This window comes from Puma concolor, chromosome F2 (assembly GCF_028749965.1).
Source record: "Puma concolor isolate L17-30 chromosome F2, mPumCon1.1.hap2, whole genome shotgun sequence".
Classification (NCBI taxonomy): domain Eukaryota; kingdom Metazoa; phylum Chordata; class Mammalia; order Carnivora; family Felidae; genus Puma; species Puma concolor.
The window spans coordinates 49,017,700-49,035,723 of record NC_141684.1 but is presented as its reverse complement, the minus strand read 5'-3'; the positions used below and the strand labels follow the sequence as shown (position 1 = coordinate 49,035,723).

The 18,024-nt window shown below is 32.5% G+C and overlaps 1 protein-coding gene across 4 annotated transcripts in view; it reads left to right on the top strand.

The window, feature by feature from the left end:
- Nucleotides 1-18,024, top strand: part of CNBD1 (cyclic nucleotide binding domain containing 1) — a 492,838-nt gene that overhangs the window by 251,318 nt on the left and 223,496 nt on the right. For all 4 annotated transcript variants that reach the window (XR_015246579.1, XM_086695101.1, XM_086695102.1 and 1 more), the window contains exon 6: nucleotides 16,468-16,658. Coding sequence is in view for 3 of the 4 variants with exons in the window: in XM_086695101.1 (XP_086551227.1) it covers nucleotides 16,468-16,658 (191 nt within the window). In the remaining variant the exon portion in view is untranslated. The remainder of the gene's footprint in view (nucleotides 1-16,467; nucleotides 16,659-18,024) is intronic.

Here is an 18,024-nt window from a genome sequence, read left to right as displayed (position 1 = left end):
ACCCAAATAAACAAAATCACTCATGAAAGAGGAGAAAAAACAATCAATGCCACAGAAACACAAACAATTGTAGTAGAATATGAAAACCTATATGCCAACAAGTTCAACAACTTAGAAGAAATGGATAAATTCCTGGAAACATAAACTACCAAAACTGAAGTAAGAAGAAATAGAAAATTTGAACAGACCTATTACCAGCAATGAAATTGTATCAGTAAAAAAAAAAAAAAAGTCCAGTACCAGATGGCTTCCCAGGTGAATTCTACCAAATATTTGAAGAAGCATTAATACCTATTATTCTCAAACTAATCCAAAAAAAAAAAAAAAAAATTGAAGAGAAGGAAAACTTCCAAATTCAATCTACGAAGCCAGTATCACCCTGATACCAAAACCAGATAAAGACACCACAAAAAAAGAGAAGTATATAGATGCAAAATCCTCAACAAAATAGTAGCAAAGTGAATTTAACAATACATTAAAAAAATCATTCACCGTGAATAAATGGGATTTATTCCTGGGATGCAAGGTGGTTCATATTCGTAAAACAATTAATGTGATAGTCACATCAATAAGAGAAATGGTAAAAACCACATGAGCATTTCAATAGATGTAGAAAAAGTATTTGACAAAGTACAACACCGATTCATGGTAAAAACTCTCCGCAATGTAGGTCTAGAGGGAACATACATCAACATAATAAAGGTCTTATATGAAAAACCTATCCCCAACATTATACTCAATGGTGCAAAACTGAGAGCTTTTCCCATAAGGTCTGTAACAAGACAAGGATGTCTACTCTCACCCCTTTTAAAAATTCAACCTACCATTGGAAGTCTTGGCCACAGCAATTAGAAAACAAAAAGAACTAAAAAGCATCCAAATTCATATGGAAGAAGTAAAACTCTCACTGTTTGCAAGTGACATAATACTATAAAGGAAACCCTAATGATTCCATCAAAAAACTGCTAGAACTGATACACAAATTCAGTAAAAATACAGGATACAAACTCAAGGTACAGAAATCTGTTTCATTTGTATATACTAAAAATGAAGCAGCAGGAATTGAAGTTAAGAAAACTATCCCATTTACAATTGCACCAAAAACAATAAAAAACCTACAAATAAACTTAACCAAAGAGGTGAAGGAATGGTAGTCTGAAAAGTATAAAACACTGATGAAAAACATTGAAGACGACACAAAGAAATAGAAAGACATTCCATGCTCATGGATTGGAAGAAAAAATATTGTTAAAATGTCTATATTACCCAAAGTAATCTATAGGTTTAATGCAATCCCTATCAGTACACCAGCATCATTTTTCACAAAATAATTATATATTTTATATAATATTTATTGATCTGACACTATTGTAAATTATTTTTAAGTACTATGTCCTTAATATTTTCAAAACCCTATGACATGTATGTTATAATCCTTATTTTATAAAAGACAAACTTGAGAGACAGAGATATTAAGTTAAGCTAGACAAGATAATACAGGCAGAATGGTCAGATAACACATAAGATGCCTTGCTATGTTAACATGCAAAATAAGAATTGAAAAAATGATACTATTAATTTAATATTTGAAAGGCAATAAGACTTTTGAAAGTAACATTTTCTTCAGTGTTTTAGGATGACATTTCCTAAAGAGTATTCATAAATGAGTTTAGCTGCAGATAATGGACGTTAAAACAAACAGCTGTAAAAATAAACCAGAGAAGACCTTTTGAAATGGCATGGTAAGGACTTCCAAAAATCCATAAATGCACAGAAAATATTGGCAAAACGGTCATTATCAACTTTTTCAGAATTCTGAAAAAGATCTACAACAATCCAAGATACATTTATTCAAGAACAATGGTGGAATCTTGGTAAGAAGAGTGAGTTTTACAGCATTTTGACTTGCCCTCTTCCCATCACACTATAACTTAGTTCTGCAGTAACCTGAACAGCAGCAGCCTTGCAATTATGGTCGTCATGAAAATCAGCAACAGCCACTGAAGGTGGCAGAATAGGTTTGGATCCCTCTTCGAAGTTCCATCCAAGAGATTTGTCACAATTTGATCTGTCTCTTGGCTTCCAGGAATAGGCCCATTCATAGAGGCTATATATTAAAACAAACAAACAAAAGCAAAAACAAGTCAACTAATCCCCAAAAAAGCAGAGGAGAAAAGAGATATTAAATATTATGATGATCATAGGGGCGTCTGGGTGGCTCAGTCGGTTAAGCGTCCGACTTAAGCTCAGGTCACGATCTCGCGGTCTGTGAGTTCGAGCCCCGCGTCGGGCTCTGGGCTGATGGCTCAGAGCCTGGAGCCTGTTTCAGATTCTGTGTCTTCCTCTCTCTGCCCCTCCCCTGTTCATGCTCTGTCTCTCTCTGTCCCAAAAATAAATAAACATTAAAAAAAATTAAAAAAAAATAAATATGATGACCATAAATGGAATAGAGAATATAAAAATAATAGAGCAAATCAAAACCAAAACTATGTTTTTTGCAAAGAATAAAAAAACATTTACCTATATTTATCAAGAAAAAGGAGAGAACATTCAAATTACTAAAATCAGCAATGAAAGTGTGAACATCACCATTGACCTTATAAAAATAAAGATTATAAGGGAATACACAATAACTATATGCCAAAAAATTATATACCTTAGATATAATGAACAAATTTCCAGAAAGATACAAACTATCAAAACTGGTTCAAGAAGAAATAGGCTATCTGAATAGATCTATATCAAATAAATATATTTAATTAGTAATTTAAAAAATATTCCCACAAAGAAATGCCCAGATCCAGATGGCTTCATGTTGAAGTCTACCAAATATTTAAAGGAGCATTAATACCACAAGCAACAAATAATCTGAAAATAAATTAAGAAAGCAATTCTGTTTACAGTAGCCTCAAAAACATAACCTATTTAGGAATAGATTTAACGAAAAAGTGTAAATAAATAGAAATATCTCAGTGTTCATAGATCGAAAGACCTAATTTTGTTTATATGGTAATACTCCTAAATTGTTCTACAGATTTAACACAATCTCTAATACCAGCTGTCTTTTTGTAGGGGTTGGTAAGCTGATTCTAAAATTCATATGGAAATTTAGAGGGCCCAGAAAAGAAACAACTTTTTTTGGAAACAAACGACAAAGTTGGAGGACACACACATCTGATTCTGAAACTTACTACAAACCTACAGTTTCAAGGCAGTGTAAAACTGCCACAAAATAGATATAGAGATTAATGGAATAAATTGAAATGCAGATATAAAGCTTTAATTTCATGGTCAATGATTTGCAACAAGGGTGTTAAGAAAATTCAGTTGTGGAAAAGATAATTTTTTCAACAAATGGTGCTGGCACAACTGGATGTCCATTCACATGCTAAAGAATGAAGTCACACCTTTAACTCATACCATATATAATTACTAATCTAAAATGGATCAAAGACCTAAATGTAAGAACAAAACTATAGAATTCTTAAAAGAGAATTTACAAATTAATCTTGGTGGCCATGGGTTAAGCTATGCTTCCATAAACATGACACGGAAAGCACAAGTGACCAAAGAGAAATTAGGTAATGTGGACTTTATAAAATTTTGGACTTCAAAAAGCACAATCAAAAAAGTGACAATGCAACCCTTGGAATGGGAGAAAGTTTTTGCAAATCATATATCTGATAAGAGACTCATCCAGATTATGAAGAACTCTTACAACTCAATAATAAAAAGCCAATTAACTCAATTGAAAAATGAACAAACTATCTGAACAGTTACATTTCAAAAGAAGATAAACAAATGGCCAAAGAGCACATTAAAATGCCCAATATCATTAGTCATTAAAGGATTGTATATCAAAACCACAATTATATACCACTCCATACCTAGTAGTATGGTTTAAATATAAAAAATAAACAATAATAAATGTTGAGGATGTAGACAAATTGAAAGTCTCATACATTTCTGATGGGATTATAAAATGGTGAAGCCACTTTGGAAAACATTCTGATAGCTCTTCAAATGTTAAACAGAAAGTTATCATTTGATCCAGCAATTCTGCTCTTAGATATACCAGATATTATGAAAACATACACTTATTTGAAGCTTGTACACAAATGTTCATAGTAGATATATTCACAATAGCCTCAAAATGGAAACAGCCCAAATTTCCATCAAAAGATAAATGGATTTTTTAAAAATATGCTATATCCTCATAATAGAATGAGGATTCTATTTGTATTTGGCAATACAAAGGAATGAAGTACTGATACATGCCACTATCTGGATGGGTCTTGAAAACATTTTGCTAAATGAAAGAAGCTAGTTAAAAACAATAGATATTTATAATTTCACTGATACGAAATGTCTGGAATAGGAAAATTCATTTGAGACAAAAATTAGTAGTTGACAGAAACTTGGGGAATGGGGCATGAGGCATGAGTTTCTTTTGAGGATGATGAAAATATTCTAACATTGGGGTGTGATGCTGACTGTATGTCTCTTTGAATATACAAAAACAACAAAAAGGAAAGAAAAAAAACCACTGAATTATACATTTAAAAAGAGTGAGTTTCATGGAATTTGAATTTTATCTCAATAAAGTCTTTTTAAAACTTGAGGTAAAATTCACATAATATTAATGATTAATCACTTTATTAATTTTTTTAATTTTTTTTAATGTTTATTTATTTTTGAGACAGAGAGAGACACAGCATGAGCAGGGAAGGGGCAGAGAGAGAGGGAGACACAGAATGTGAAGCAGGCTCCAGGCTCTGAGCTGTCAGCACAGAGCCCGACGCGGGGCGGGGCTCAAACTCACCAACTGTGAGATCATGACCTGAGCCGAAGTCTGACGCTTAACCAACTGAGCCACCCAGGCGCCCCTGATTAATCACTTTAAAGGGTACATTCAGTGGCATTTAGAACATTCAAAATGTTGTGGAACCATCACTACTATCTCATTCCAAGATATTTTCACCAACCCAAAATGAAACCCAAAACACAACAGCAGTTATTTTCCATTCTCTTTTTCTTAGCCCCTGGTAACCACTGGCTTGTTTTTTTATCTCAATGGATTTACCTATTTTGGAAAATTCATATGAATAGAATCATACAATATGTGACCTTTCATGTCTGCCTTCTTTCACTTCACATATTTTTTGGTTCATCCACATTGTATCATGTACTTCATACTTTCTATGGCTGAATAGTCATTGTATAAGCTACTGTTTAAAGTACTTTTCTTGAAGCAGTCAGAAACCATTGGAGACCATTAATACATTAATATATGCCAGCACCTGGAGATCCCTGAAAGTTGAGGTCAATAAACTTTAATAAATGTTTAACATTAAATATATAAAGAACAAACAAACCAACAGAAATTAGTTTTCTGAGGAAACAGATTTGTGGAAGTTCAAAGACTTCAATATGCCAGCATGCATTGAATGTTTCCTGAAGGACACTACATAGACACTAAATGATTGCTGAAACAAGTTACCTCAGTGTTTTCCTTACCCCCCTCAGGAAGCAGCTCTATGCAGCATACCTGGGGAATACTACCATAGGAGAAAGAAACTTCTTCCTATTAGCTTTTAAAAAATATCTTATGTTAGAGTAACAATGTTTCATGATGTGTATATTCCTTAACTACCTTTAATCATTTGATAGATGTATCTTAGCTTTGTAGGACTGTCCCTTTCTTATGTTTGAAGACTGAAATTCAGCCTTACTAGTTCAACTCTAGTGAAGGGTTAAACCAGGGCCTTTGAATCTGAAGCCAACCTTTTGTTTTCTTTTGCTTTTTCCTGCCTCTTCAAGCAAAAATAAAACATAAAATAAAATAAAATAAAATAAAATAAAATAAAATAAAATAAAATAAAATAAATAAAATAAAATAAAATAAAATAAAATAAAATAAAATAAAATAAAATAAAATAAAATATTTCGTTAGGTAATTAAATTCCTGCACATCTACAATATCAAGAAACAGTGTTTTTATTTCAACGTTTATTTATTTTTGGGACAGAGACAGAGCATGAACGGGGGAGGGGCAGAGAGAGAGGGAGACACAGAATCAGAAACAGGCTCCAGGCTCTGAGCCATCAGCTATCAGCCCAGAGCCTGACGCGGGGCTCGAACTCCCGGACCGCGAGATCGTGACCTGGTTGAAGTCGGACGCTTAACCGACTGCGCCACCCAGGCGCCCCAAGAAACAGTGTTTTTAAATGCATATCATCAAAAAGTTCATGGAGCAATATGTAACATTAACTGATACACTTCTTTTATGCATAATCTAGAATGTCTTTGCTCACATAATGGATCATAAAAAGCAATGTTGCTTTTATGATCCTTTCTAGTGTGAGGAGAGCTCTGCATGGTGATGCTCTTATCTACCAACAGAAGAATGGTTCTTGATGTGATATGTCCACCTGGATTTAGTGTTTAATGTAAATTTCATCTTTTAAATGTTCAGAGTACAGTGTGACACTTTGTAAAAGTGACACTAATAAGAGGGTTAAGATGGTTTTTTAGTGGTAAAGGAAAATATATAGAACTGTTTATTTTAAAACAAGATAGAACATTGAAAATGTGATCTTAGGGAAGATAATGGTGTTTAGTTACCATAAGTCAGAAGTTAGAACATGTAAAATAATAAAAGTTATTTAAATGATGTATTGGCCCCAAATTTTGTATTTTGTAGAGGAAATTGGTCAAATCATCAGTCAGTTTTGTATCCACAAAGTTTTTCCCACGAACTTTAAAAATTTACTAAAATTTACACATTTAGTATTAAAATGTGGTATAGCTTAATATTAGGAATCACAGTGAAATTTTCCAAAAAAAATATTTTGAGTCCCTATGTACAAATCTTCATGATATTTAATTATTATTAGAAATAATGGCTTTGACTTAACCAAAGCCATTATTTCTAAAGCTCAACTTATTATTTATATGGATTTTTTTTCAAGATTAACTGGCTTTTATTAACAACCATGAACCAAAACTTCATCTTGTTATCCAGGGGTATATCTTAATCCAGAAAATAGTGGAGAATCCTCCTGAAAGTTATATTTCTTAAGAGTAGATATTTTTTTTTTTAATCTTTACTGAGATTTTTTTTCTTTGTTTTAATAGACCAGAAAGCTTTTGATAACTACTTTATGTAATTTGAGGTCAGGAAAAACACATTTTTTGTGTGTTGTAGGTGCTTCTGTTTATTTTTAGAGGTAAAAATATTCTTAATTTACCACCTGCAAACTTCTAGGCATAGATACTATAACACTATAAGGCATGACTTAACCTCAAATTCTTCAGCTTTCTAAAGCTATTTTTTCTTCTCACTTCACCCAACAAAAGTTGACTCTAACACACTTATGTTCATAATCTGAACTATGGCCTAACCTTCAGTGCTTGGACGAAATAACCACCCAATAAATATTTGATAAGTTAATATATGAAATTATCAGTAGTGCAGGTAATTTCCAACCAATGCAGTCTTGAATACACAGCACTGATTCACAATAATTTTTGTTCATTGATAGTCTGAAAATAGATGTCACTCACTCATTCTTTCAGATAAAGTAACACTTACCTTTGGATTATACCAGTGAATCCTATAGTCATATACCCAGATGCCATCCTTTTGATCTTCCCATATAGAAGTGATTTTTAAATCCTTAGAAATAGTCTGTTATACCCTGGTACAAGATATTTTAAATAATGTGTTTTATGAAAAATATAGATGTGTTTGCAACATTGCTTGCTTTTTGGAGAACTCTTGGGAGAAATATATTCAGTGGTTTTGAGACTTCCAGTCAAGTCATTAAAAAAAAATCTCTTGTGGTTGCTAAATCAGATAACTGATTATATTAAAAATTTTTTAAAGTAAGGAAAATGGGGGGCGCCTGGGTGGCGCAGTCGGTTGAGCGTCCGACTTCAGCCAGGTCACGATCTCGCGGTCCGTGAGTTCGAGCCCTGCGTCGGGCTCTGGGCTGATGGCTCAGAGCCTGGAGCCTGTTTCCGATTCTGTGTCTCCCTCTTTCTCTGCCCCTCCCCCGTTCATGCTCTGTCTCTCTCTGTCCCAAAAATAAATAAATGTTGAAAAAAAAAATTAAAAAAAAAAAAATAAAAAATAAAGTAAGGAAAATGGAAAAAAATGGTCCATTATCTCCTTGCAAATTTATAGGTTTTTACAGAGTTTGTTTTGTAATTTAATTTATTCCTGCCTCTATCTGTTTTTTTCTTACTCAATTTTCCTTCATTATATTTCTTCACTGATTTTTAAAACAATATTGTATACATTTTTATAAGCTTACTTATAATTCCTTTTAGATAACAAGGTAGAATCTAAATAAATGAATGAAATATTTTACTGAAAAAAATCAGAGTCCTTGGTCTTAACATATATGTTATAGATATGAACAAGCAATTCGAAATATGGAATTTTCTTAGTCCTTTTTTGTGAGAATTAAGTAAAAATATTAAGAAATAATAAGTTTTAAGGTTATTAAAAACAATCACCAATAATTTATAAACATAAATTCTCCTTTTATGAAATCTCTACAAATATTTGACTGGAATGTCAGTATTGATACTATTCCAATGGAGGGTCTTTGCCCAAAATAAAATGAAATAAATTTCTTTTCACCCCTTCTAGTTAGCTCTATATTTAATTGAGTTTTTTTTAATCTTAAACTAAATATCCAGTTTTACTTATAGATCATCTTCCATAAGTTATAGCAATATTTAAAAAAAGGTTATGAGACATGTGCTTGAAATAACTTCTCCTGGCACCTTATGGGTGGAAAAATTTCCCCAAAGAGAAAAATTTCATGTCCAAAGATACCTTAATATAGTAAAAGTTGTGAAAAGGTTATTCATTGCCTTTGTTATGTTATCTCTGGGACCACTTAGAACTTATAATGAGGATACCATGAATTAAACCACCTGGCTTAAACTTCACATAACTTTCTGAAATTTTCCTAAACTCCCATCTAATGGGCTGAGAAAAAAAGAGGCAATCAAGGAGAGTTATTTTATTTCCCAAATGCAGAATTCTAAGGAAAAAAAATGAGTTAGTTCCCAAAGGTTTTATTAGATTCTTTGGAGAGAAATATAATAAGGATCATTAATTAAGCTTTCACTCATTCAAGTATTTGCTAAATGTCTAAAATAATCTAGGCAATGTGCTATGGGCTGGAGGGACCCAAAAAAATGTCAGAGATCCTTCTCCAAAAGGCTAGATTCTATTGGTGATATGGAACATGCAGAGTGTCATGACAGAAATTCTGTGAAGAAAGATCACAGAGGAGGGGCACTAATCAGGAAAACCTTCCCTGGTATATAGATAACACTTAAACTCAATTTTATAGGCCAAGTAAGAATTAGCCAGGTGACAACATGACTTTATTCATCCAATTATACCTCTTTGAAACATGTAAATCCCTTTAGAATGGTTGATTTTAGTTGAACCAGTGAGGGGGAGATCCTTAGCCCTGAAATCACAAACATGTTTGCTTTAATCAAACTTTATATGTGGTATTCAAACTTTTGAAAAGTCGCTACAAAATGAGTAAACTTTCCCTTATTAGTATTCTCAATTCCTTTTGAATGCCTTTTGTTCACCTAATTCAAGTGTGGTTAAAAGATATTTTTAAATATGAAGTCCTCCACTAGGAAATTTTTTCAAGTCCTTATAAAAATTCTTTTTTGCCTTTTCATGTCATGAAGGTTGACTAGATAAATAATTTTAGGAAACTTATTCTTTTTTTTAAGGTTTAAAGATTTTTATTTATTTTTGAGAGATAAAGAGCACATGAGAGTGAGTGGGGGTGAGGGGGCAGAGAGAGATGGAGAGAATCCCAGTCAGGCTCTATACTTGGGGCTTAATCTCACAAACCATGAGATGGTGACCTGAGCTGAAACCAACTCAGACTGAGTCACCCAAGCGCCCCTGAAATTGATTCTTAACCAACTTGATTTTATTGAATTCTTTTACTTTTGCAAAGTCTGAAAATCAAGATTTAATGCCATTTTAATCTATATTGTTTTAATTCTTACAGTCAAATTTTTCTTAGATGCTTGGAGTATTCTGTGTTTTTCAAAAATTTATATAAAATAATTTTGTGTATTTAGAAAATTTGAATAAGAAACCTATCTTATATGTTCCTTCTCATTGCTTAGGAATTTCAAATGCTTATATTTATCTTACATTATTAATAAATATATTTTTGTCACAATTCATAAGTTTAACACCACTTTGTGATTTATTTATTTTTTTGTTAAAAAAATGTTAATGTTTCTTTATTTTTGAGAGAAACAGAAACAGAGACAGAGTGTGAGTAGGGGAGGGGCAGAGAGAGAAGGAGACAGAATCTGAAGCAGGTTCCAGGTTCTAAGCCATCAGCAAGAGCCTGATATGGGGCTCAAGCCCATGAAACCATTGAGATCATGACCTGATCCGAAGTCAGATGCTCAACCGACTGAGCCACCCAAGTGCCACACCACTTTGTGATTTTTAATTAATATTTCGATTGTTCTTTGAAAGCTTAACTCTATTGTAATTTTTTCTCGAAAACTTTTTTATTGTGTTTACATCATTTTTCTATATATTAGAGGATCAATTTCAGATGTTACATGAATTCTGAGAATTTCCTGTTAATTGTGTTATAGTCCATACTTTTTTGATTCATTTTTAATTCAATTTATGTTATTTTTTGTTTGAGGATTTTCTTTTTCTCCCAAAATTTTTGTATGAAGAAGTCACCCCAAAGTTTATCTGACTCTGCATATATTTCTGAAAGTTCTTTTAAATTCTTTTATTTTTAATATTTACCAAACTAATTTTGGTAGATTAATAAATAAGGAAAAGTAAAATTAGTTACATTAATTTCAGGAAATAATTGAGGCTCAACTTCTGACTTAACTTTGTAACAAAGCAGTGAGTAGTTTAATTCTGAGATTTTTTTTATAAAATCAATGAAAGTAACTTCTGTGTATATGTCTCTATATATTTCCTATAATTATATTTTTATATATACACATATGCATACATTTTGTTTAATATGTGTACTTATACACAATATCATACTGCATAACTATACATATAATATACTGCATACATGCACAATACTCCTATATATGTAAATGTATGTGTTTTTGTGGGTTTGTATGTGTTGTGTGTATCCTTCAGATGTTGGAAGATATTTGAAAGCCTACAGAAGTTAAAATGATTTGTGATTTTTAAGAATTTACTTAATGATTCTCAGCCTTAATTTCTTCACCTGAAAAATGTACTATGATGTATGACATTTGGGTTATTAAAAAAATTCGTTAAAGCACCTAGCATAGGCATGGCAAATATTTGATACTCAATATGTGATACTTGCTCTTCGTGACAAGTTTAGTGTGTTTGGATAACAGAAAGAGCTATGTTTCTAGATTTTGGACCTCTAGATAGAAAGGTTGTTTTTTAACAAGCCCTTTTTTTTGGAATAGCCAGACAACCCACTATTAAGATCTAAGAATATTAACCATATGGAGAAAATCTAAGGACAGGTATAGTTGCAATCCTAATCAAGCACTATTATTTTGCTCAATAATTAACAGTGTCCTTTTCCATGATCTCTATTTAAATTACTCTCCATTTTCTTGTGAACAATTAATTATAATATTAGTGTAGTACCAAATCTCTTTCTAGATTTGTTTTTGTTATATAGTGTTTATACCATAAATATGTACTTATAGGTATACATATATTGACTTTTATTTGTTAACATTTTAAACTAGTATATATTACTTCAAAATGTGCCTTTTTTACTTAAAATGAAACACGACATCTGTGTAGGTCACACATGTTGTCTTACTTTACCACAATTGAAACCATAGGTCTATAAAACATATACTGAGACAAAGAGAGAGAGCAGGGCAGCAGGCAGGGAGAAGGTGCTGATGCTGACTTAGGTTGGCATAGTATTTGTTGTGTTTAAATACTGACTCTACCACTACTGGCTCTTTGAGGTAGGGCTGGATTTTTAGTAGCTCAGTGACTTCTGTTTCCACAGTTGTGATGTTGGAGCAATCCTAATACCTGACTCATAGGATCGCTAAGAGGATAAAAAGCATTAATATATGTAATATGTTCAGAACAGTGGACAAATAAAGTAATAAAAAAATGTTTATCATCTTGTAATTGCACATTTTTTCCTACAGTTTTCCCCCACTCTACATCTGTATAATATCCATTCTATTAACATACCATAGAATGACATTTCACTTATAAACACATCAGTGTTTACCTGGAATTCAATATTTCTTTCCAGTCCTTTATTTTTTTAAGGTAAAATTTACATATAATGATGTGCATATATATATATACACATACCTTAAGTGTATCACTTGATGAGTTTTGACAATTACTCTAATACAAACCTCTATCAAGATATAGAACTTTACCATTCCCTCAGAAAGTTCTTCCCATATTTCTTGCCAATCTCTGGCCCACCCACCAGAGGCAACTGCTCTTTTCTGTCTTTCTTACCTACCTTCCTTCCTTCCTCCCTCCCTCCCTTCCTTCCTCCCTCCCTCCTTTTCTTCCTTCCTTCCTTCCTTTCTTTTTCTTTCTTTTAGTATAAATCTATCTTGTGTGAGACTTTTAGAACTCTAACAAAATCAAATGACATGTACTCTTTTATGAAAGCCCTCTTTCAATCAACATAATATTTTTGATATTCATTCATGTCACATGAATCAATTATTCATTCATTTTTATGGCTGAGTAGTATTCCATTGCATGTATATACCAGAGATTTTTTTTTATATATTTTCTTCTGGTTGGATACCTAAGCTGTTTCCAGCTTTTACTTCTTTTATCCATTATGCTAATGCTGCTAGTAACATTCTTGTACAAGTCCTTTTTTGGACATCTACTTTTGTTTCCTCTGAGTAAACATGTAGAGCTGAACTACTGAAACATAGGTTAGATGTATGTTTCATTGCATTAGAAACTGCCAAACATTGTTACAAAGCAATTGTACAACTTTACACTCCCACCAACAATTTATGAGAATTCCATTTACTTCACATCCATGTCAATTTTTTATTTTTTCAGTCTTTAAATTATTCTGATTTCTCTGTCTCTCTCTGTCTCTTACTCCACCCCTCATTTTTCTCTCTTTCTCTGTTTCTTTTTTTAATATAAATTTCCTAAAGTATGTTTGAATGCTGGCATTTTCTCTCTTTTTTTAAAAAATGTTTATTTATTTATTTTTGAGAGAGAGAACATGTAAGCAGGGGAGAAAGACAGATAGAAGGAGACAGAGAATCTGAAGCCGGCTCTGAGCTGCCAGTGCAGAGTCCAAAGTGGGGCTTGAACTCAGGAGCCATGAGATCATGACCTGAGCTGAAGTCACATGCTTAACTGACTGAGCCACCCAGGCACCTCTCTCTCGCTGTTTCAAAATAAATGCACTTATAAAAATTCTGGTTTTTATAAGTATTGGAGATTCTTATTTTTTCCTTGTACTTTTTCTGTATTTTTTTAATTTTGGAAAAAATATTTTTAGCAGTAAATTGAACAATTATTTTATGAAGTTTAAACAGCTAAAAAACACTTGTCAATGTCAGGAAAATAATTATAGTACTTGTAGCTTGGGAAAATATTTCCAAGAATTTAATTACATAAAGATACAAAATATACTGTATCCCAAACCAATTGTAGTAAAAATTTTTCTGAGAACTGTTTCAGATGAATGGAGAAATGATTCAAGTGATTATGAGGAAACTAAGGGCATAGATTTATGTAACATGTTTAAATAAAATAGTTTATGCACTTTATATTAAGTGAAGTATTTCCAAATTAATATTGTTTAATGTGAGATTTTAAGTATTATTCACTAATTCAAATATTATAATTAAGTCTTTTTCATCTGTATCTCTAAAAGTTTATTAATTCATGTTGGCCAAAAAATTTTTAAATAATCTTCTCATTGGTAAAATTTAGTTATTTATGTCAGTTTTGAAATTTATAGTTTATTTAAACTCAATCAATGGTAACTGCCACATAAAAATTTATTATGTACAATACAGAAAATTTTGACACATGTAGATAAATCGATTTGGCATGACAGGGTTTGAACTGGAAGTTGAAGAACATGTGACTCTCCCAGATTCAGAATGAATGCAACACTAGGATCAAATCTTAGGCCCTCCCCTTGCCTCCTAGGCCAGCACTTGGTACATTTGTAGTACTTTATTTGGAAAGAAGGAATCATCAATATATAATGAATCATTTAAAATGGTATCTACCTATCACTACTAATAAAAGCATGGTATCTATGTAAAACATAGTCCTCTCTTTGCCATTTCAAATGCAACTGTCATCTTTATATATAAGTGGAGTTAGCACCTTCCAGAATAGAGCAATTTGACTTACTCTTTTGGTGAGTATAATTTGAGGACTGATGAAATCTTTTCTGACTAAAATATTTTCCATGAATCTCAAAGTCTACTCCCCCTCTAATTAGTTTAACTCCTTAAGGGGCTCCTTAATATTACAGATATTTAAAAAATGTAATTGTGAAAACTAATGCATTGTAAGTAGAGATTAATTAGTCAAATTCACTGTCACTGGGCCAAAGCCTGAAGGAAAAGGAAGGTTTTCTTCAGAGAAACAGAAGAGTTACATTCATCAGTAAAACAAACATATTTTATGGTTAGAGTTAAGTGAAAGTACAATATTCACAGAAACTGTTTTCAGCTGTGAGTAATAGAGAACTAAAGGACACTTGTTTACAAACGTTTAGGATTTATTTAGGTTACATAATAACGAAGTCACAAGACATATTTAAAGGTGAATTTCCTGAGATTCTCCTTGCCTTTTCCTTTTAGTTGCAAGATGCTTCTCCAGCTCCAACATCATAACTTTGTTCTAGGTATCCGGGAAGAAGAAGTAGCATGCACATTTGGAAAGCAAAAATTCTCCCCGTGTTTTATTAATTAGAATCATGTCACAGGGCGACGCATATAAGAATATCTGCAAAACGTAATTTTTAAACGCATATGTAGCACTCAATAAAATTGTGGTTTGGTGGTAAAGAAAAAGGAGCATATTAATATTGGGTAGGCAATTAGCAGCCTTTGGAACAAAATTATTTCATAAAATGTACCTCTTTCTACAATTTTTATTCTATGCTAAGAATTGCCAGTTAAGTCTATACAAAAACAAAATACAAATGTATTTATTGGAAAACAGCTTTACCCAACTGCCTTTCCCCCTATGTAACTGATCAAAATCATTACCACTCTTACAACATTTTATTATTTTTCCCTTTACAGTGTACTTTCTACAATGTAGTTCCATACAGCTCACCTGATAGCTATTTAAAAGCAATGTGTCTGCAATGCTTTCACCACATGGATTAGATGTTTAGTGACAAGTGATATTGTGCTATCCAGAAAGACATCTATTTTAAGCTCAAGTATTCAGGCAAAACAACCCTTGCTTTAAAGAAGACTGAAAATCACTATCCTGTCGTCATTGTATACAGATGGTAACCAAGAAAGCCCCACTAATAAAGCACTTATTTAGAAAAAAGCAGAAAAGGCAAGCAGTTGGCATCTCTTAGACATTAAAAAAATTGCCCCTAAAAATCAATTTGTAAAGTTTCTATTTGTAGCAAAATAATAAGAAAAATTTAAGAAAAATCTCTTTTCACAGCACTTGAATAATTTGCTCCAATCCTAAAAAAGTAATGTAAACATTTGGAAAATGACATCATCTGGTTCCCAGGTCCTGTTTCTTTAAAAGGTCAGGTTTCAGAAGAACTAGAATGGATTTAAGTTGTATCCAAAATGCTCACAACTTAATAAACCAACCAAACTTACACAGGACATAGTTAAACTTTAGAAACTGGAATTAGAGGAGCGATTGTGGAGGGATAAATTGTGAAGTATGAGAAATACTGGAAAAAACTCTTCCTCCTATTAATGATCTGCATCTCCAAACTAGCTTCTATGAACAATCATCATCATGTCCAAAGAAAAGACAAAGATTAATAATAGATATATATTCTTACTTATATAAAATAAGCAAAATGGCATTTTTGAGGAGGAGGTAACATTTTAAAGAGTTCAAGGTGTTTTCTGATCCTATTTTTCTCAAAATGTCTTAAATCCATTAACTGTAATATGCTTTCAAGGTTCTTTTTCCAGAATCTATCAGTTCCATGAGGATTGATTATTGTAATTGTCAGAAAAAAATTCTCCAGATGTGGAAACATGTCTTTGCTATTCTTTTTTATTTGAGTAAATTATTTGTGAATATCTAAGTGCTATGTTAGAGTCCTCATTGAATAGAAGAAATCTACTAAAAGCAACGCAAGTGTAATATGATGTGTTCATGTCTATACCAAAGAACCTGGGAAATAAAGTCAACAGTATATCTTTTTTGGTTTTGTTTTGTTTCAGTGGTTGGAAATGATGGATTTTATATAATACTGAAAGGTTCAGCTCGACCTCAAACAAAGGCATATAAAGATCTGATTGATGAAAATGAGTCAACATCCTCTTTCATACCTCAGAGTTTCCAAGGATTTGTTTCCAATGAAGACTTCAAAAACATACTTGCTGAGATGCACACACCTTCATGTGATCCAATGGTAAGAAATGAATATTTCCTTTTTCCATAAGCAACCAAAGTATCATTATTGTAAAATTTGATCTCTGATATGTAAATCTAGATATCTTGAGTGAGTTCTTAAGTATTAAATATAAAAAATCTTTTAAAAATCTTTATATCTTTTAAAAATGAAAATTATCCTGGGGCACCTGGGTGGCTCAGTTGGTTGAGTGTCCGACTCTTGGTTTTGGCTCAGGTCACGATCCCAGGGTCATGGGATCCGGCTCAGCATGGAGCCTGCTTGAACTTCTCTCTCTCCCTTTGCCCACCACTCTCTGCCCTGCTTGTGCTCTCTCTACATATATCTAAAATTAAAAAAAAAAAAGAAAATTAAACTATTAATATTGAACTTGAAATTTGTTTAAGAAATTTTAATGAGGGATGCCTTCAACAACATACCACCCACTGGCAGGGATTATATAGTATATTTGATAACCAGGACAACTAGGATGGCCAATGTGATTGGATCACTGAATGAGGAAGAGGGTAGTTTGAGATAAGGGAGGGGGAACAGGAATTTGAGGAGAAGAATACAGAAGACAAATCATGAAAGGTCTTTTTAATCAAGTTAAGAATGTATGCTTATCCTATTTATCTTAAGAGCAACGCTAAGGTCAAGGTGATTCCATTACAAGGTCTTGCTTGAAGAAAATCTTGTGTTTATATGTATTATCAAGACTATCAGCTAGCCAAAAAATTAAAGTTCAGTATTTTTTGGATCTCTGGATACTCTCTGTGGGTATCAAATGTAGTTTGACTAGAATTGTAGCTTAAAAAAAAAGCCAGTTTTAGATTTATAATAGTCAAGATGTTCAGGATAGAAAAAACAAAACAAAACAAAACGATGAAACCAATTAAAGTCAAATTATTCAGCACTACGGATTGAAGTCAGGAAAACCTAGGACATTCTCAGGTTCAAGAAGAATGAGTATGGATAAAACTATGAAAGAAAGATGAAGATAAAAAATGAGACAAGAATATAAAAGTATATTGTTGCTGATCACACAGGAACAGGTAATGTTTCTGATCTTTCCTTTTTTTTAATCTTTATTTATTTTTGGGAGGGGGTGGTGGGAAGGGACAGAGAGAGAGGGAGACACAGGATCCAAAACAGGTTCCAGGCTCTGAGCTGTCAACACAGAGCCTGATGTGGGGCTCGGACCCATGAACTGTGAGATCATGACCTGAGATGAAGTTGACATTTAACTGACTGAGCCACCCAGGTGCCCCTGATCTTTCTTGATAGAGATGAAAAAGAATACATTTGTCACTCAATGGCCGCATACCAGGTACCTGATGCCATTTTATTATACTTGAGGGAAAAAATACCATACTTGGCACAGTAG